Source organism: Euleptes europaea, chromosome 19 (assembly GCF_029931775.1).
Source record: "Euleptes europaea isolate rEulEur1 chromosome 19, rEulEur1.hap1, whole genome shotgun sequence".
Taxonomy (NCBI): Eukaryota; Metazoa; Chordata; class Lepidosauria; order Squamata; family Sphaerodactylidae; genus Euleptes; species Euleptes europaea.
The window spans coordinates 5,724,090-5,744,438 of NC_079330.1; the positions used below are offsets into that span (position 1 = coordinate 5,724,090).

The 20,349-nt window shown below is 47.5% G+C and overlaps 1 protein-coding gene across 1 annotated transcript in view; it reads left to right on the forward strand.

Moving 5' to 3' along the window:
• LOC130491721 (tyrosine-protein phosphatase non-receptor type 11-like) overlaps nt 1-19,294 on the forward strand; it is a 30,183-nt gene extending 10,889 nt beyond the window's left edge. The window contains exons 3-15 of the mRNA XM_056865509.1: nt 833-1,027; nt 4,388-4,580; nt 5,633-5,752; nt 6,509-6,622; nt 7,418-7,514; nt 9,479-9,558; nt 11,659-11,814; nt 15,156-15,287; nt 16,206-16,360; nt 16,532-16,599; nt 17,395-17,546; nt 18,713-18,789; nt 19,195-19,294. Coding sequence (XP_056721487.1) covers nt 833-1,027; nt 4,388-4,580; nt 5,633-5,752; nt 6,509-6,622; nt 7,418-7,514; nt 9,479-9,558; nt 11,659-11,814; nt 15,156-15,287; nt 16,206-16,360; nt 16,532-16,599; nt 17,395-17,546; nt 18,713-18,789; nt 19,195-19,279 — 1,624 coding nt within the window. The 3' untranslated portion in view covers nt 19,280-19,294. The remainder of the gene's footprint in view (nt 1-832; nt 1,028-4,387; nt 4,581-5,632; nt 5,753-6,508; nt 6,623-7,417; nt 7,515-9,478; nt 9,559-11,658; nt 11,815-15,155; nt 15,288-16,205; nt 16,361-16,531; nt 16,600-17,394; nt 17,547-18,712; nt 18,790-19,194) is intronic.
• Nucleotides 19,295-20,349: the final 1,055 nt, after the last annotated feature.

Sequence of the window (20,349 nt, forward strand, 5' to 3'; positions counted from 1 at the left end):
ATGGCGTAGTGGTTAAGAGCGGTGGACTCTAATCTGGGGAACCGGGTTTGATCCCCCACTCCTCCGCATGAGTGACGGAAGCTAATCTGGCGAACTGGGTTGGTTTCCCCACTCCTCCACATGAAGCCAGCTGGGTGACCTTGGGCAAGTTACAGCCCTCTTAGAGCTCTCTCAGGCCCACCTACCTCACAGGTTACGGATACCGTGGACCGCCAAAAAAAACAAATCAGTGGGTTATAGATCAAATCAAGCCTGAACTGACCCTAGAAGCTAAAATGACTAAACTGAGGCTGTCGTATTTTGGTCACGTCATGAGACGACAAGAGTCACTGGAAAAGACAGTCATGCTAGGAAAAGTGGAGGGCAGCAGGAAAAGTGGAAGACCCAACAAGAGAGGGATGGACTCAATAAAGGAAGTCACAGCCTTCAATTTGCAAGACCTGAGCGAGGCTGTCAAAGATAGGACATTTTGGAGGACTTTCATTCATAGGGTCGCCATGAGTCAGAAGCGACTTGACGGCACTTAACACACACACACAGAGTTGCCCACCTCCAGTGGGTAGCTGCAGCTCTCCGGCTATTACAACTGATCTCCAGCCGATAGAGATCAGTTCACCTGGAGAAAATGGTTGCTTTGGCAATTAAACTCTGTGGCATTGAAGCCCTCCCCTCCCCAAACCCTGCCCTCCTCAGGCTCCACCCTGAAAACCTTCTGTCGGTGGCGAAGAGGGATCTGGCAACCCTAAGAATGACATGGACTATCAGTCTTTGCCTGATATTACAAGTTTCTTTCTCTCTCTTCCTCTCCCCCACCCCCACCCCCCCATGCTAGGAGGAACGATGAGGTGACCCACATCAAAATCCAGAACACCGGCGACTACTATGACCTCTACGGTGGGGAGAAGTTTGCAACTTTGGCCGAGCTCGTCCAGTATTACACCGAACAGCAGGGTCTGCTACGAGAGAAAAACAGCAACATTATAGAGCTGAAATACCCTCTCAATTGCCAGGATCCTACCTCGGAGAGGTGAGCGGGGAGAATCCACCCCAGATCAAACCCTCGGTAGTGTTTTGCGTGCTATTCTGGATCTTCCAAACCTCCCTGAGGATAATGCAAGCCTACCTTACCAGGTCGTTGTGAGAATTGCCAAGGACATATAGTAAAACGCAATATGAGATGTGCCAGGTTGGCTCTCGAGTCCAGCTTACGGACAAACGTTTAAGCAATACCAACATTAAACAACCACTCAAATGAAACTTCGTTTTTTGATAGCTGGACCAAAGCAGCACCCAGGGAAATAAGAAACCAGAAAGAAAAGCATCTCTATATAAAAGCCCACCAAAAGCTTGACAGAAACATGGAACCATAAAAAATATTAGAAGGGAGGGTATGATTTAGGTATTTTTTAAAATAATATTCCATTTTAGGTTTACACAGTTTTAAACAATAAACATACCTAACAGTACATAGCATACAGTAAAAAAAAAACAACTCATCTGATAGCAGTCGAAATATCTATAGTTTAAGGCACTGAGAGAAAGAGGACAAGGGAAAATACACAATGCTGGTTCCTCCAATCCATCTTGAATGTGCTGACTGTTCATACTTTTAAGATACCTTAACATTACATTCAAAAGCATTGCCAACCCCTTCAGTAATTCCTGACTGAGAAATTCCTTTCCCCAAGGAGGTATGATTTATTTAAAAAATAAGCATCCTGGCTATCCCTAAGGCACATGAACACATGAAGCTGCTTTACACCGAATCAGACCCTGGGTCCATCAAAATCAGTATTGTCTACTCAGACCGGCAGCGGCTCTCCAGGGTCTCAGGCAGGGCTCTTCCACATCACCTCCTTGCCTAGTCCCTTTAACTGGAGATGCCGGGGATTGAACCTGGGACCTTCTGCATGCCAAGCAGATGCTCTACCACTGAGCCACAGCCCCTCCCCTCATGCTAGAGGTGCATGTTTTCCACCCCTACTCCACGATGCAGGGAGCAGCTATAGCAACTCAGGGTAAGGAAAATCTAGATTGCAGCTACCCAGAGGCATTCCTGTTGACTAGTTTGATGAATATACATACACATGAAGCTGCTTATATTGAATCAGACCCTTGGTCCATCAAAGTCAGTATTGTCTGCTCAGACCAGCAGCAGCTCTCCAGGGTCTCAGGCGGAGGTCTTTCACATCACCTACTTGCCTAGTCCATTTAACTCAGTGGTTCCCAACCTTTTTTTGACCAGGGACCACTAGGACTTTTTTGTTCGGTGCAGGGACCCCAAGGTTCAAAATTAAAATTCTGAGAATTTGAAAATAAACTTTAATCATAACTGTTAGTTAAACATTAAACTTAGAATAATATTTGAATATATATATTTTATAATAGAGAACTTTTAATTGAAAATATTAATTTATTATGGGTTTATAACTTTGTTTCGCAGACCTTAATTTAGTTCTCACGGACCCCTGGGGGTCCATGGACCCCTGGTTGGGAACCAGTGCTTTAACTGGAGATGCCGGGGATTGAACCTGGGACCTTCTGCATGCCAATCAGATGCTCTACCACTGAGCCACTGAGAACTGGATCGAACCGACAACTCCAGACGAATAAGCGTGGGTTCCCTTTATAGGATGGAAACGGCATTAAGTGAATGGTGGGAGTTTGTGGTCTCGTGTTCCCCAATCCTGTTTCCTGGATGATGACAGAGACGGGGCTGGTGATGTAATGTGGGAACTGGTTTTCCTCCATGGGTGGAAAGTGAGGGAAGCGGCTGAGATGCTCCCTGAAGTGGGCCAGATGCGCCATCTAGAGGACAAGAGGTAGAAAACCCGTTTTTTAAAAGAGAATTAATTGCTCGAGGTTGGTATAAGAGCAAACCCGATCTAGATATATATCCAGGCAGGCCAAATTCTTTTTATACTGCCCTTCTTCTTAAAGGTAAAGGCCCCCTGTGCAAGCACCGGGTCATTACTGACTCATGGGGTGATGTCACATCTCGACGTTTCCTAGGCAGACTTTGTTGACGGGGTGGTTTGCCAGTGCCTTCCCCAGTCCTCTTCCCTTTACCCCCGGCAAGTTGGGTGCTCATTTGACCGACCTCGGAAGGATGGAAGGCTGAGTCAACCTCGAGCCGGCTCCCTGAAACCGACTTCCGTCGGGATCGAACTCAGGTCGTGAGCAGAGCTTGGACTGCAGTACTGCAGCTGACCACTCTGTGCCACGGGGCTCCTGCCCTTCTTCTTGCCAGCTGCTTTAATGAATAGGGTTGCCAGGTCCCTCTTTACCACCAGCGGGAGGTTTTTGGGGCGGAGCCTGAGGAGGGCGGGGTTTGGGGAGGGACTTCAATGCCATAGAGTCCAATGGCCCTTTAAAGCAGCCATTTTCTCCAGGTGAACTGATCTCTATCGGCTGGGGATCAGCTGTAATAGCAGATCTCCAGCTAGTACCTGCCTGGTGGATGGCAACCCTATTAATGAAACTACCTTTAAGGTGGCAAAATTCTGTGTATTGGCATGTCTAATAAGGCAGAAGTATTATTAATTTTTAAATGCATTCTTTTATTAATTGCACTTCAGGTGTAGAGATTTATGTGTATCTAAACGTAATTTTGTTAATATTCTGTATTAATATATTTGTATGTAAGTAGGTATGTATGTGGATATGTTTATGTCTGTAATGTTGGAGTAGCGCTCAGTAGCCATGTATTTAGAGTAGGGATTTATCATTTTAGATTAGGGATTTACCATTTTATTGCAGGAATGGTATCTGATAGTTTTAACACGATTGGTATTAGATGTCCCTGGTCTTTGACTGCAAATAAATTGAATTTGATTTGATCTAGATGTAATGCAATCAGCCCCATTCTATGTGTAAACTGTAGGTGAGGGGAAGGCTTAAGTTTTACATCAGGAAGGGAGCAGAACCGTTTTTTTCTGTTGCCCCAGAAGGTCAGGCCAGAACCAACGGGTTGAAATTAAATCAAAAGAGTTTCCGTCCAGACATTAGGAAGAATTTTCTAACAGTTAGAGCGGTTCCTCAGTGGAGCAGACTTCCTCGGGAGGGTGAACTCTCCTTCCCTGGAGGTTGTTAAGCAGAGGCTAGATGTCCATCTGTCAGCAATGCTGATTCTGTGACCTTAGATGATGAGAGGGAGAGCATCTTGGCCATCTTCTGGGCATGGAGTAGGGGTCACTGGGGGTGTGGGGGGAGATAGTTGTGAATTTCCTTCAGGGGGTTGGACTAGGTGACCCTGGTGGTCCCTTAAGCAAGAGAGTAGCTTGCTTAAGGCCACCTAGCGGCTTAGGAGAGATTCGAACCAGGGACTTCACAGTTCAGTCCTTTGCCCACGCCATCTGCCCCTCTCTGAGTCTTTTGATTTCCCTAGATGGTACCATGGCCACTTGACAGGCAAAGAAGCTGAGAAGCTCCTGACGGACAAAGGCAAACCAGGGAGTTTCCTGGTCCGGGAGAGCCAAAGCAAACCGGGGGACTTCGTCTTGTCGGTGCTGACCAACGAGGACAAGGCAGACACGGGGGACCGGAAGCCCCGCGTGACCCACATCATGATCCGGTATCAGGTAAGAAGCTGCCGGAGGACTTAACAGGATCACGGAGCTTGAGAAAGCTACAATGTAGGAACACAGAATAGGGTTATCCTCCCTTTTTATTCCGTTCAGCTACTCTGTGAGGTTGGTTAAGCAAAGTCGCAGTGAGCTTCATAGCCAAGCAGGGATTTGAACCCGGGTCTCCCCAGCCCCAGGTCCGGCGATCCTTCCTCTTCATGGGTTCTTAAAAAGGTACAGTGCCCCCCCACCCTTAGAAGATAGTTTCAGGAATTAATGTAGTCTTATTATTTCGAGATTTATACTTCAATTTAGAAATTTGGATAATACGATAAAAATGTTCTTCCACCTGTTTTGACACATGGATTTTGTAATAGATGGTTGTAACATGTTATTAAATAAACATTATTGGTAAAAATAAAAGAAGAAGATAGTTTCAGGAGAGTAGCTGTGTTGGTTTGCAGTAGAAGAGCTGGATTCAAATTCAGTAGCACTTTAGAAACCAGCCGGATTTTTTTGGGGGGGGGGGGGTAATAAGCGTTCATGAGTCAAATCTCCCTTCGTCAGATACAAGTAGATCCATGAGTACTCTCCATTCCTAGTTGTATCTGACGAAGGAAGCTTTGACTCTTGAGAGCCAGCGTGGTGTAGTTAAGAGCGGTGGTTTGGAGCTGTGGAGTCTTATCTGGAGAACCGGGTTTGATTCCCCACTCCTCCACATGAGCGGCGGAGGCTAATCTGGTGAACTGGATTCCCCGCCCCCCGCTCCTAGACACGAAGCCAGCTGGGTGACCTTGGGAAAGTCACAGCTCTCTTAGAGCTCTCTCAGCCTCACCTACCTCACAGGATGTCTGTTGTGGGGAGGGGAAGGGAAGGTGATTGTATGCCGGTTTGATTGTCTGCCACTTAAGGGAGAATATAAAAGCCAACTCTTCTTCTTCTTCTTCGAACACTTATACCCCCCCCCCCAAAAAAAAATCTGGCTGGTCTCTAAGGTGCTACTGGACTCAATTCTAGACCTCCCCGCAGCTATTGTACAGGTATAAAACTCTGACTTTCCGTTACAGCCAGATGGGAAATATGACGTTGGAGGCGGTGAGCACTTCGACACCCTCACAGATCTGGTGGAACATTATAAGAAGAACCCCATGGTGGAAAAGTCGGGGGCGGTGGTGCATCTGAAACAGGTGACGGCGATGGCGAATCGGTTGGGATGCTTTAGAGGCAGTCTTCCCATAGGGCTTTTTGGTCTAGATGGCCCAGGCTAGCCTGATCTCGTCAGATCTCAGAAGCTAAGCAGGGTCAGCCCTGGTTAGTATTTGGATGGGAGACCACCAAGGAACACCAGGGTTGCTGTGCAGAGGAAGGCACTGGCAAACCACCTCTGATAGTCTCTTGCCATGAAAACCCCCAAAGGGGTCGCCATAGGTCGGCTGCGACTTGACGGCACTTTACACATGCAAAAATGGAGACTAGTCATGATGCACACCTATTCTCTCCAGGATCAGAGGAGCATGCTGAATATATTTGGTGCTGTGGAAGACAGGCAGGATGGTGCTGCTGCAGTCGTCTTGTTTGGGGGCTTCCTAGAGGCACCTGGTTGGCCACCATGAGAACAGACTGCTGGACCTGATGGGCCTTGGTCTGATCCAGCATGGCTCTTCTTATGATAATTATATATAATCATATTAGGTGCTGTGGGACACAGGCAGGATAATGCTGCTGCAGTTGTCTTGTTTGGGGGCTTCCTAGAGGCACCTGGTTGTCCACTGTGTGAACAGACTGCTGGACCTGATGGGCCTGGGTCTGATCCAGCAGGGCCTTTCTTATGTTCTTACGTCTGGGTCGGGAGACGGCTCTGAATTTGTTTTCTGCTACGGAGATTGCTCCTCATACCACGAGGTTGTATTTATCCCACCCTTGTTTTCTCCCCCCCCCCCCAGCCTTTCAACACCACGCGGATCAACGCGGCCAACATCGACAACCGAGTGAAGGAGCTGAACAAAATGGCTGACCAAAGCGAGAAGTCCAAGCAAGGATTCTGGGAGGAGTTTGAGGTAGTGGGATAATTCTGTTCTCTCCCTCCTCCACCCTGACTTCTTCATCTGTGCTGGGCCCATGCTTGTTAAATGTAATAGGGCTTCACATTTGCAGCTAAGGGGAGACATGATAGAGGTCTATAAAATTATGCATGGTTTGGAGAGAGTGGACAGGGAGAGGTTTTTCTCCCTCTCCCATAATACTAGAACACGGGGTCATCTGCTGAAGCTGGAGGGTGAAAGATTCAAAACAGATAAAAGAAAGTATTTTTTCACACAACACTAGTTAAATTGTGGAACTCCCTGCCCCAGGATGTGGTGATGGCTGCCAGCTTGGAGGGCTTTAAGAGGGGAGTGGACATATTCATGGAGGAAAGGGGTATTCATGGCTACTAGTTAGAATGGATACTAGTCATGCTGCAGACCTATTCTCTCTAGTATCAGAGGAGCATGCCGAATATATTAGGTGACAGGCGGGATGGTGCTGCTGCAGTTGTCTTGTTTGGGGGCTTCCTAGAGGCACCTGGTTGGCCACTGTGTGAGCAGGCTGCTGGACTTGATGGACCTTGGTCTGATCCAGCAGGGCCTTTCTTATGTTATTGTATTGCATTTGACCTATATAATATTGTAATGTTTCTTATCACCATTGTAGAAAATACTACAGTTCCCATGGTCCCCCAGGGATCACCAATAGATGCTCTCCAGATGAGCAAAGTTACCTTGTAGGAAGATTAGCATGCTAATTAATGTGTGAACTATTCTGAGCACTAAGGATTATTAATGTTGATAATATGTTTACAATTCTCTCCACAGATGTTGCAGCAGCAAGAATGTAAACTCCTCTATCCCCGGAAAGAAGGGCAGCGTTTGGAAAACAAAGGGAAGAATCGCTACAAAAATATCCTTCCCTGTAAGGAGGAATCCTTAAAAATTGGGGTGGGGTTTAAAGGGGCCACAGTGGCTTGGAGATCTTTTTCAGCCCCTGTTTCCATTCTCTAAAATGTGTAAGGAAGAGCATTGTTATATAAATGCAAACAGAAAAGGGAGTTATGGACACGGCTGTGTGTTTTCTGCAGATCCAGAGTTTGGTGGAGTGCTGCATCTTGAGCTGCTTTAGATCAAGTTAAAACAAACAAACAGGTTTCTAGTCCTTAAGATCGTGAAGATAGACTTTAAAGTTGACTGGTAATGTGAATTGAAATCCACACTTGGAGCTGAGCAGGGTTGTAAATAACCAGCGGGTGGGACTAGAACACACACATGCCCATGTTGAACACATGAACACATGGAGCTGCCTTCTGCTGAATCAGACTCTTGACTCCATCAAGGTCAGTATTGTCTACTCAGACCGGCAGCTGCTCTCCAGGGTCTCAGGTAGAGGCCTTTCGCATCACCTCCTGCCTGCTCCTTTTAACTGGAGATGCCGGGGATTGAACCTGGGACCTTCCGCATGCCAAGCAGATGCTCTGCCACTGAGCCACGGCCCCTCCCCTTTCGTTGCTTTGGTGTGCCCCACCCAGTTACTTGCCCGTCTACATGACTCGCAGAATAAATTACGCAGAGTAGGATGAATAACTGGAGAGCAAGTCAATTTGCAGACCTCATCCTGGTTGCAGGCTTGGGTGGTTTTAAATACAGAACGTGCACAGCCCTGTTTATGAGGACTGACAAGCTTTATGGACTGTTATTCAATAGCGAAAGGGGTCCCCTTTTAATTGATACCGTCCAATCCCTGCCACGTCCCTGGGAGTCTCGCCGCAACGTTCTATTTCTCTGCTAAACGTAAGGCTTGCAGAATCTAATATCCTCCCAAATCATCGAAATATATCGAGAAGTCTTGTTTTTAATTAAAAGACATAATGTGGAGGAAGGGAGAGAGCTTTCTCCTTAGCCTAGCAGCTAAAACACGGCGGGGAGGGGGGTAACCTATTAAAGTTATTGGGTAGCCGATTCAGGATAGACCAAGAAAAGTGGGAGGGGGCTGTGGCTCAGTTTGTGGAGCATCGCCTTGGCATGCAGAAGATTAAAGGTTCAATCCCCAGCATCTCCCAAGTAGGTGATGTGAAAGACCCCCGCCTGAGACCCTGGAGAGCCGCTGCCAGTCTGAGTAGACAATACCGACTTTGACGGACCGAGGGTCCGATTCAGTTTGAGGCAGCTTCATGTGTGCATGTGTTCCAAAGTGCTGATTCCTAACTTCTGCATAACCAGTCGGCACTGCCATAAGATGCGATGGCCACCATCTCAGATTATGAAGTCCCCTTATAAGCTAGTGTGGTGCAGTGGTTAAGAGCAGTGGTTTGGAGCGGTGGAGTCTGATCTGGAGAACCGGGCTTGATTCCCCACTCCTCCACATGAGCGGCGGAGGCTAATCTGGTGTACTGGATTTGTTTCACCACACCTGCACGAGAAGCCAGTTGGGTCACCTTGGGCCAGTCACGTGCTCTGAGCCTCGCCTATCTCACAGGGTGTCTGTTGTGGGGAGGGGAAGGGAAGATGATTGTAAGCTGGGCTGATTCTTCCTTAAGTGGCAGAGAAAGTCGGCATATAAAAACCAACTCCTACTCCTACTTCTCTTCTTCTTCCTCTTCCTCCTCCTCCTCTTCCTCTTCCTCTTCCTCTTCTTCACAACATCATGGCTAAATGGAACCTCCATGTTCAGAGGCAGTATACCTGTAAACACTAGCTGCTAGGGAGCAAATAATTAGGGCTAGGCATCAGCCCTTTTTTGTCAGCAGCCCAAAAGCATTGGAGACATGATTCTGGCTTGGCTGGATTCTGGGTCTTCTCTGGCTGGGTTGCTGCTAAGCTGTCAGGAGCATCGTATGTCTTTCTCTTCCCTCCCATGCACCTGGGTTTTTTTCCTCCTCTTAGTTGACACAACGCGAGTGGCTCTCCGAGACGTGGACGAGAGCGTTCCTGCTTCCGATTACATCAACGCCAATTATATTAAGGTAAGCAGAGAAGGCGGGTCAGCCTGGAAGGAGAAAAAGGCAGGGCTTAGTCAGTGGGGAAATCGCTTTGTCTCTTGGCCTTCTAATAGGCCAGCATGGTGTAGTGGTTAAGAGCGGTGGACTCTGATCTGGAGAACCAGGTTTGATTCCCCACTCCTCCACATGAGCGGCGGACGCTAATCTGGTGAACCAGGTTGGTTTCCCCACTCCTACTCATGAAGCCAGCTGGATGACCTTGGGCTAGTCACAGCTCTCTTAGAGCTCTCTCAGCCCCACCTACCTCACAGGGTGTCTGTTGTGGGGAGGGGGAGGGAAGGTGATTGTAAGCCGGTTTGGTTCTCCCTTAAGTGTAGGGTTGCCAGCCACTAGGTACTGTCTGGAGATCTCCTGCTATTACAACTGATCTCCAGCCGAAAGAGATCAGTTCACCTGGAGAAAATGGCCGTCTTTGGCAATTGGACTCTATGGCATTGAAGTCCCTCCCACCCCAAATTCCGCCCTCCTCGGGCTCCGCCCCAAAAGTCTCCCACAGGTTACGAAAAGGGACCTGGCAACCCTACTTAAGTGGTAGAGAAAGTCGGCATATGAAACCCAACTCTTCTTCTTCTAAAAGGGCTGTGTGAGCTGGCCTCCGATCCTACAATAAATCCAGCCGGATAATGGCGGGGAGTTTATCGCCTGTTACTTTTACGGCCTCCACCACACGTGCTCGGTGCCGCATGCTCCTTAACAAGGACGAGCCTGCAGGCTTACAGCCTAATAAAAGGCGAAAGAGCCCAGTGAGGCGGGGCAGGAAGGAAGCGTTTAAAGCAATAACAGGCCTGTAGCCCTGGCGTGGAAGGACACGGCTCATAGCACTGTCGGGAGGGGTGGAAGCAGCAATCGCTTTAATGGACAGATTAATCAGCTCAAGCGTCGCTTGATGGAAAACAGGCTTCGTGGACACAGCGGTTCCCAGGGAAGGGCATCCTGAGATGGTGCTGCGTGTTCTTCATTGCCACAAAAGGGCACCCGTGCTGGGGTTTGGGCATTTATTTATTTCCTTACAGAATTTACAGCCCGTCTTTCTGCTCGTACAAGGGCCACCATGGCGGCTAACCCCTTGAAACATGGAATAGAATAATACCAACTTGAAACTGTTCAAAACAACCCCCCAAAACCCACACCCAAACAATAAATAAATAAACGTTGCCACAAAAGGGTACCCGCGCTGGGCTTTGGGACTTTCTTTATTTGCAGAATGTATAGCCCGCCTTTCTGCTCAAACAAGGGCCACCATGGCGGCTAGCCACTTGAAACGTGTAATATAATAATAACAGCTTGAAACCGTTAAAATCAACCCCCGAAACCCACACCCAAACAATAAATAAACATGCCACAAAAGGGTACCCGCGCTAGGGTTTGGGTATTTATTTATTTGCAGAATTTACAGCCTGCCTTTCTGTCTTACAAGGGCCCCCAAGGTGGCTAACAGCCTGAAACGTGTAATATAATAACAACAACTTGAACCCGTTAAAACCCACCCCTGAAACCCACACATCATTAAAACAATTAAAAAAAAACAACAGATGAAATACACACACAAAACATAAACACAGCAACTAAAGCATTAGTTGGGAAGGAGGGACCGCTGAGGGATTGCCAAATGAAACAAAAAAGTGGGAATGCGGCAAGAGAAGGGGACAGGCGAGTCTCCCTGGGGAAAGAGTTCCAGAGTTTTGAAGCACGGCCTCCAAAGACGACCATACTGGTTATGCAAGTTCAGAAGGTATTGCACAGAGGTTTAAGGTTGGAGGCAACGCAGGGTTGGTTTCGGTTCATCGAAACGGTGTCGTGCAATCTAGTTGTCCGTCGGACGTCCGAAGAGGGTGGCGTGCGCGTGACCAGAACCACCTTCTCATGAAGCCTCTAAAAAAGAATGGTTCTCCTCCAGCCGACAACGGATTGGATCCGTTTGCAAGCCAGATGTTGAATCGATTTTAAGACCTCTCTCAATTTGTCGACGGTCGTAAGGCAGGAAGCCTGATCCGCTGCAAGACCCTCTTTGTCTTGTAGGATCCCCCCACGCCATTTCTTTTCTTTTTCCGTCTTCTCTTCCAGAATATTCTCGAAGATGGGAGAAGTTCTGAACATGGCAAGGTCTATATTGCCACTCAGGGCTGCCTCCAAACCACAGTGAATGACTTCTGGGCAATGGTGTACCAAGAGAACGCGCACATCATTGTCATGACGACCAGAGAAGTGGAGCGAGGGAGGGTGAGCGCTTCGACTAGTTGTTCTCCTGACTTTTTTGTGGCTGGCTGTTTCATATGCATCTTGTTCTACTTTTACTACGCGTGTATTAACCTGGGTGTTTTCAAACAGGATTATTGCCTCGTTTTTGCTGCCTAAGTTCAGTGCAATTTTTGTTTTTTTGGGGTTCAGACCTCACCCAAGTTGTCTACTGCATTTTCCGTCGGTGTATTCTCCGCTTTCCCCCATGTTTTTCTACCTTTGATGTCATGTTTCTCTCTGGTGCCATATATGACTGTCGGCTGACTGCCAAGACTGTTCCCTTTTGTGACGTTGCCTCTGCAAAGCTGAGCTCTCTTTGCAGGCCTTGACGCCTAACAACAAATTAGCTGTGCGAAGGGACTGCTTGGCATCTGCAGGCTTAGTGGGGACTTTTGCAGTGCATTCCTTTTAAGGTCTGACTCCCTGTTTCTTCCCTTTGTCTTTTAAACACTGTCTGAAACCTCTGTTCCCCACCTCCCTGCAGAGAAAGGTGAGGCAGAAAGGAAGAAAAAATGGTATAAGGCCACAGTGTGAAAATGCCCTAGTGCATCAGAATGAAAGCTACTCGAAGCCTTTCTCCCTCGTGGGATGATATTCTGCATGCAAGGAATTTACATAGTATAGCATTCCCAAGCAGATAATTTATTTTTATTTAGGAAAATTATACACAAGCAGCCTGACTAGCCCTTAGCTCCGAAGCTAAGCAGGGTCAGCCTTGGTTAGTACTTGGATGGGAGACCACCAAGGAAATCCAGGGTCCCTACGCAGAGACAGGCATGCCTTGAAAACCCCCTGAGGGGTCACCATGAGTTGGTTGCAATTTGATGGCACATTATTGTTGTTTTTGTTTTTGTTGTTATTTATTGATTATTATTAATTATTATTAATTATTCTATCCACCTTCCTACCAAAAATTTACTCAAGGAGGTTCACAGTAAGGATTGGTACAGCAACTGTTGTACCCATCTGCTGTTTTGAAGAAGTCATTCTCCATAAGTGCACGGGTTCTGATGTCACGGGTTATGGGAATGAGCCTCTCAAACCCCTGGGTTTGTGCCTCCCCTCCCTCCTTCTTCCTCCTTCTCTTGCATGCTGTTTGCTAATGGCAATGTTTTTTGCTTTGTGACATCGTTTGTGGTTTTGTCTGAACCACATACTATTGGTGGCGCACTTTCCACCACACAAAGGATTAACCCACACATTGGAAATCCTGGTTTGCAGGGAAGAGCACAAGTCTTATTTCATTGCGAATCGGAAAGTCTGTGGACCAGAGGGATAGAGAAGAAACACGCGGGCCTTAAGATCCCGCAGACAACGTCTGACCCATGCCAGTGCGTAGCCCAGAACTGACAGATTTGGCCTCAGTTGAGGCCCTTCTGATTTGACCTGGTGCTTTGAGAAATGTCTTTCGAGCATCCTTGCAATGTTCGGTCTCAAACTTGGCGATCCTTTCGGGCTGACAATTTTGTGTGCAAGCAAAGCCCTCCATCTTTGAAAGAGGGGACAAAAACGAACGTGCCGTCTGACTCGCGGGGTTCTCGAGCAAAAGGGATCAGACGGAAGAGTGTGAAGCGTTCCTGCCCCTTGACGCCCCAATGTCAACGTGAAGTGTGGGTGGGCGAGGGGGGCAAATAGCGAGCGACCTTACTGGTTTGATGGAGGGGTTGAAGGGTCTCTCTTGCTTTCTCAGCATGTCAGGAAGAGCAAGTGGGTTGCAATTAGCTTATGATGAGATTGAACAGCCTCTTTAAACCACAATTTGAAGGCGAGCCAGCGTGGAGCTCGGCCAATAATTGTCCTGCCATTCGATCACCTTATTAACTCACTCATTTGTGCGAATGTGTTTTTGTGTGTGTGTGAATATGTGATGATCCTCCAGTTGGCATCTGTTCTTACAGACAAGGAGATCAGGATATCGGGATGCTAATCTCTTACTGAATCCCCCTCAAGTTGTGTTTGAAACCATTGTTTTTGACGAGTCCCTTCTTACTTTAAAAAAAATGGTTTTAAAATAATTTTGGGGGGCTTCCCTGCCTCTTGTTTCAATACAATACGACTCGGTAATCATATATCAAAGATGCCTAACAGGAAATTTAACCTGTTTATCTGAAGAAGCCAATTTAAGCCATTGATTCTTGTTCACTGAACAATTTTTAAACGTTTTGTGGTAGGTCATTTGATCATGTGGGTATGCGCCTCGTTTTTTGGTGTTGATTGGTTTTAACATTTTTTTTCAGGACGATTGCAATGGGATTACCATAAGTGTGGGCACATTTTCCTGTTTTGGGAATGACCAGTTGCTTGTTTGCGCTTTAGAGGTTTTGAGCCAATTAACTTCCCAAGCAGCTGAACGTCTCAGTCTGATAAAATGAAATGCACACTGTTCCTGAGGGGTGGGATTTTCAGCTAGTGCTGGATCAGGGCATAATAGAAAGATGTTAGGCGGCTATTTACCCTCCTTTTTTAAACCCTTTTTTGGTGCCATCAAGTCACAGCTAACTTATGTCCACCCCATAGGGGTTTCAAGGCAAGAGACGTTCGGAGATGGTTTGCTATTGCCTGCCTCCACGTGACGCCCTGGTATTCCTTGGAAGTCTCCCACCCAAATACTTCCATCCAGGGCCGACCCTGCTTAGCTTCTGAGATTTGACGAGATCAGGCTAGCCTGGAGCTAGCCAAGTCCGGACATTATTATTACTACTACAGATTCAGATTTATTTACAGCATAAGCCAGTAAAAACACATGTGTCATTTATGTGTGTGTGTGTTAAGTGCCGTCAAGTCGCCTCCGACTCATGGAGACCCTGTGAGTGAAAGTCCTCCAAAATGTCCTATCTTTGACAACCTTGCTCAGAACTTGCAAATTGAGGGCTGTGGCTTCCTTTATTGAGTCCGTCCATCTCTTGTTGGGTCTTCCTCTTTTCCTGCTGCCCTCCACTTTTCCTATCATGACTGCCTTTTCCAGTGACTCTTGTCGTCTCATGATGTGGCCAAAATACGATAGCCTCAGTTTAGTCATTTTAGCTTCTCGGGTCAGTTCAGGCTTGATTTGATCTATAACCCAGTGATAAAAAAGGTTATTACTACGACACTTTAATAATGAGTGGTGCACCTATAAAGCCAATGGTTCTCCCTATTTGCACAGGCTTTAGGGTGTGACTTTGTGTTAAGGGGTCCCTCGATACTGATTGCATAAGCAATGACTGTCCATTGCCGAAAAGCATTTTAAGGAGCCAATTGGGGGGGGGGTGCGGCATTATCACTGCGCTCTGAAGAATGCGTCGTTTTCCTTTTGTCCAATAGACTTGTGTATCTCTCTGCAGAATAAATGTTTCCGCTACTGGCCAGATAAACACGGCACCAAGGAGTACGGCTGTATCAGCGTCAGGAATAACGGCGAACAGGAGGTCCAGGGTTACCATATCCGGGAACTGGAGATTGTACGGACGGACAGGGTGAGTCTTTCCGCTCGCTCGCTCTTGCTCTCCCCAAGTGAGCCATCTCGGTTGGAGTGTGATTCTGTGGTTGAGAACACGCTGTGTGCCTGCAGAAGGTGCCAGGTTGAAGCCCCGGCATCCCTGACAAAAGGGTTTCGAGTTATTGGGAAAGACAGTTCCTCTACATGAGACCCAGGAGAGCTGCTGCTCGTCAGAATAGACAGCGGCCAATGTCTTGATTTGGTATAAGGCAGTTTCCTGTGTTTGTGGGTTACTGAATGTCCCATCTTGTTGATTGAATTGACTGTATGATCCTCCTTGAGTCCCAGTGAGAGAGGCAGACTACAATAATTTATTAATACGGTCACTGACCAGCAAAAAACAACAACAGATAATAAGAGAACCACAACAGATAATAAGAAAATCACAGCGACTACTGCTACTACAAATAATCTAAGCCTAAATATTACCTATTTCATGAATGAATAAAATTTATATAAACATTGTATAACTTGGTGTGGACCCCTTAATATTTCGAGTAATAAAATATTTCTATTACTCTTATCCTGTCAGGGTACGACGTGTTTTAATAGATGCAGCGCAGAATTTAGCAGTCAAGAGTGTAAACTGTGATTTTTCATCAGTTAGGAGCTTCTTAACTCATCTGGTTGGTCAGGGAAAGTGTTAAGCAAAGGGGAAAGAACCCTTGTGCAGACTTCTTGGTAGAACGAACAGCGGATCAAGACATGTTCCGAAGTTTCTATATCCCCTGACCCACAAGGGCAAAGCCTTCCTGCTATAGGGACCTTCTTATATTGTCCTTCCAATACCGCCGATGAGGCAGACTATAAATACTGTAAATCGAATAAATCAAATCAAATAAATAATGGATTCAAGCCACCAGACGTGTATTTGCCTGTCTGTCGACCCCTGCAGGAGGAGCGACCCAGACAGATCAAGCACTTCCAGTTCTTCAGCTGGCCGGACCACGGGGTTCCCAACGAGCCGGGGGGCGTTCTGCACTTTCTGGACCAAGTCAACCGAGCTCAGCGAAGCTTTGCCGACACCGGGCCGATCGTCGTGCACTGCAGGTGAGGCGGTGGGAGAATTTGCCTGCCCTGCTCGGGGTTGTGCTTTGGCACAGCCGAGGCTGTCTGACAGGAGGCAGTGTGGTGTAGTGGTTGGACAAGGACCGAGGAAACCTGGGTCCAAATCCCCTCTCAGCCAAGCCATCCCTTTTTTTTTTTCCTGTTCTCCCCCAGCGCTGGGATTGGACGAACCGGCACCATCATTGTGATCGACATCTTAATGGACACCATTAATAGGCAAGGTATGGCTGGGATCTCCACTTCCGCATCTCCTGCTCTTGGATGGAAACGAACCCGATGCGTTGGGTGTGAAACGGGCTGGTGAATAGCAAGGCAGTTGGTGGCCATCGTGGGGTAGAAATGTCCCCTAGGCAAGTGGAGAGAGCCAGCATTCTGTAGTGGTTAAGAGTGTCGGAGTAGGATCTGGGAGGTTCGAATCAGGTTTGAACCTCCACTCTGCTGGGGAAGCTTGCTGGGTGACCAGTCACAGATTCTCAGCCTAACCCGCCTCACAGGGTTGTTGTGAGGGTAAAATGGGGGAGGGAAGAATGAGATAAACCACTTTGGGTCCCTACTGGGGAGAAAGGCAGGATATCAATGAAGTAAATTGAACTTAGTAAATTGAACTTAGGCAGCTCATGAGAGGGCGGGCGGGAAGGGTAGGGTCAGTGTTTGGCATTACCCTGGGCATGTAAGAAAGGGCCATGAGAGCCAATCACCACTTTGGGGTCAGGAAGCAATTTCCCTCCAGGACAGATTGGCTAGGGACCCTGGAGAGTTTTTTCCCCATCTTCTGGGCATGGAGTAGGGGTCACTGGGGTGCGGGGGAGGTAGTTGTGAATTTCCTGCATTGTCAGGGGGTTGGACTAGATGACCATGGTGGTCCCCTTCCAACTCTACGATTCTAAATACAAAACAAAAAAACAAAACCCAAGGGGGGTTCTCCAGTTTTAATTAGAGAGGAAGGCAGGAAATTCTGCTTGTTGGTTTGTCACTCATGCTTGCTTTCATACACACAAACCTTCCCCCTTGCGTAGGCTTGAACTGTGACATTGATATCCCCAAGACCATCCAGATGGTGCGGCGGCAGCGGTCCGGAATGGTGCAGACGGAAGCCCAGTACAAGTTTGTCTACATGGCTGTGCAGCAATACATATCCACCGAACAGAAGCGGCTAGAGGAGGAACAGGTAGCCGGCATTCTGCTGGCCCATGAAAGGGCGACGATGCAGAGCTTAAAGAGGCCTCTGCCACCGTTGTGATTTTTTTATTTATTTGTGAAATGAAAACACAACGAATGTTCCAACACGTCTCTCGCTCCGCAGTTAAAGGGGAGGGCCCCAGCAAACTCTGCCGAAGCTTGAGTTGGGGCATCTTCCCGATGCTTCCATTTTGGGAGCTTAGTTGGAAGGGATCTTGGAGGTCATCTAGTCCAGCCCCCTATTTGAAGCAAAAATGAGCAGCGTCCAGCCTCTGCTCAAAGACCTCCAGCGGAGGAGAGTCCACCATTTCCTGTGGCAGACAGTTCCGCTGTTGAACAGCTCTTGCCATTAGGAAGCTTATCCTCATATTTTGCCCAAATCTGCTTCCTTGAGATTTCTACCCTTTAGTTGTTCCATACAGTGGGCCCTTCAGATATTTGGAGACAATCATGTCTCCTCTTGTTCTTCACCACTCTTTAGGTTGAACATGCTCAGAACTTATTTATTTTACTTATTAATTAGAATATTTCTCTCTATATATATATATTTAATTAGAATATTTCTCTATATATATTGAGTATATAGAATTGAATATAGACCATTTTGAAAGGAGGGCGCCAGAAGGTGGCAGGGTATGGAAACCAAGCCCCTGTGAGGAAAGGCTGAGAGATTTTTTTTAAATGTCCTGTGGTTTTTAATAATAATCTGCCTCAACCAGGACCCTAAAGAAACCTTTCTGTTTAGTTTCATTTGGCTTTCCCTTTCCCTGGCGCCTTCCTTTCAAAATGGTATAGTTCAAGGGTGTCGAACAAGGACTGGACATGACGTAAATGTCACTTGGTCAGTCCTGGCCATGCCTCTCCAGCCCAGATCAGGAGTGGGGGGCGGGGGCTGCCTCAGCTGGCTCACGGGCCGGATAAGTGCTCTCAAGGGGCCAGATCCGGCCCATGGGTCTTATGTTTGACACCCCTGATCTAGTTTCTTGATGTCCGCCTGAGGATGTGGTGTCCAGAACAGGGCGAAGTACCCCAATTCAGGCCTAGACCGCTGCTTCTTCGTCCCTTTTCTAAAGTTGGAACCTGGGCCATCCCTCATCCAGAAAGCCAGATTTGGGGGGGACACCAAATTGAGCCCTTCTCCCCATCTCGTTGCAGAGAAACACATGGACAGAGCGGGAATACCTGAATATCAGATACCTTCCGATGGAGAAACCCAGGTCCCCTACGCCAGGGTAAGTTGCTCTTTCCTGGGCAGAGGAAGTTTGGGGGAGATGATCCATAGCAAGTTTGCATCCAAGTTGGTTTGGACTAGGGTTGCCAACCTCCAGGTGGTGGCTGGAGATCTCCTGGTATTACAACTGATCTCCAGCTGATCTCCACATACACCATGCCTCCCTCTCTGGTGTTGATGAGGAAGGCTTAAAGGGGACTGCTTAAGGTGCCTGGAGATCTTCCTCTATTACAACTGTTCTCCAAGCAATAGAGATCAGATCCCCTGGAGAAAATGGCTCCCCAAACCTCGCCCTCCTCAGGCTCCGCCCCCAAAATATCCAGGTATTTCGCAACCCAGAGCTGACAACCCTAGTTTGGACCCTGTTGGGAGTCGGACATGGTGTTACCTGCTTTTGCTTCTCCAGGGATGATGATGAGTCTTCCTCCGTGTACGAGAACCTCAATATCAAAACCCCAAAGGTTTTAGAGAGGAACAACTCTGGGAGATAGCAGCTTGAGAAGAGCGCGAACGTTGGGGCTGTCAGGTAGGAACACATGCTTTGGGGTTTCTGTCGTTTACTCTCCCCTCCGCCCCCCACCCCCCGTTCTGGAGACTGTGAGCTTGCCACAAAATACAGGCATACCTCGTTTTATTGCACTTCACAGAGCAGGTCTATCAGCGCCATTTTTCCAACACCGTGTGCTCACTTCGTGTCTCTATGTCACATTTTGTTAATTCTCACAGTATTTCAAACTTTTTCATTATTATTGCAGTACATTTGTGCTCTTGCACACTTAATAGACTGCAGAATAGTGTAAACCTAACTTTTATATGCACTGTCAAACAAAAAAGATGGTGTGACTCGCTTTATTGCAATATTCGCTTTATTGTGGTGGTCTGGAACCGACCCTGCAATATCTCCGAGGTATGCTTGTACTTGCTTAGCCTAACCTACCTCGCAGGGTTGTTGAGAGGATAAAACAGAGGAGTGAATGATTGGGGAGAAATTTAAAAAAAACATAAATGACGTAAATAAATAAGAGAAAATTGGGGCATAAATAAAGTCAATAAATAAGAAAAAATTGGACCATCACATAGGTCAAGGTGGCTGGCCATTTGCCCAAATTCATGCAACTCTCCAGAGGGTGTAGCTTGAAGGAGGAGGAAGAAGAGGAGTTGCTTTTTATACCCCGCTTTTCTCTACCTTTAAGGAGTCTCAACTTCACTTCCCTTCCCCACAGCAGACACCTTGTGAGGTAGGTGGGGCTGAAAGAGTTCAGAGAGAACTGTGACCGGCCCGGGGTCACCCAGCATGCTTCATGTGTAGGAGTGGGCAAACCGACCCTGTTCTCCAGATTGGAGTCCACCGCTCTTAACCACTACACCGCGCTGGCTCTCCACATTTGAAGCTGCCTTCTATGGAGACCCTTGGTCCATCAAGGTCATGGTTGTCTACTCAGACTGGCAGCGTCTTTCTCAGGCAGAGGTCTTTCCCCATCACCTCTTTCTCCTTCCTTATCCTCAGGACGTAAACCAGAGTGACGCCCCTCCACCTTCTTCATCCTCTGTTGCTGCCGCC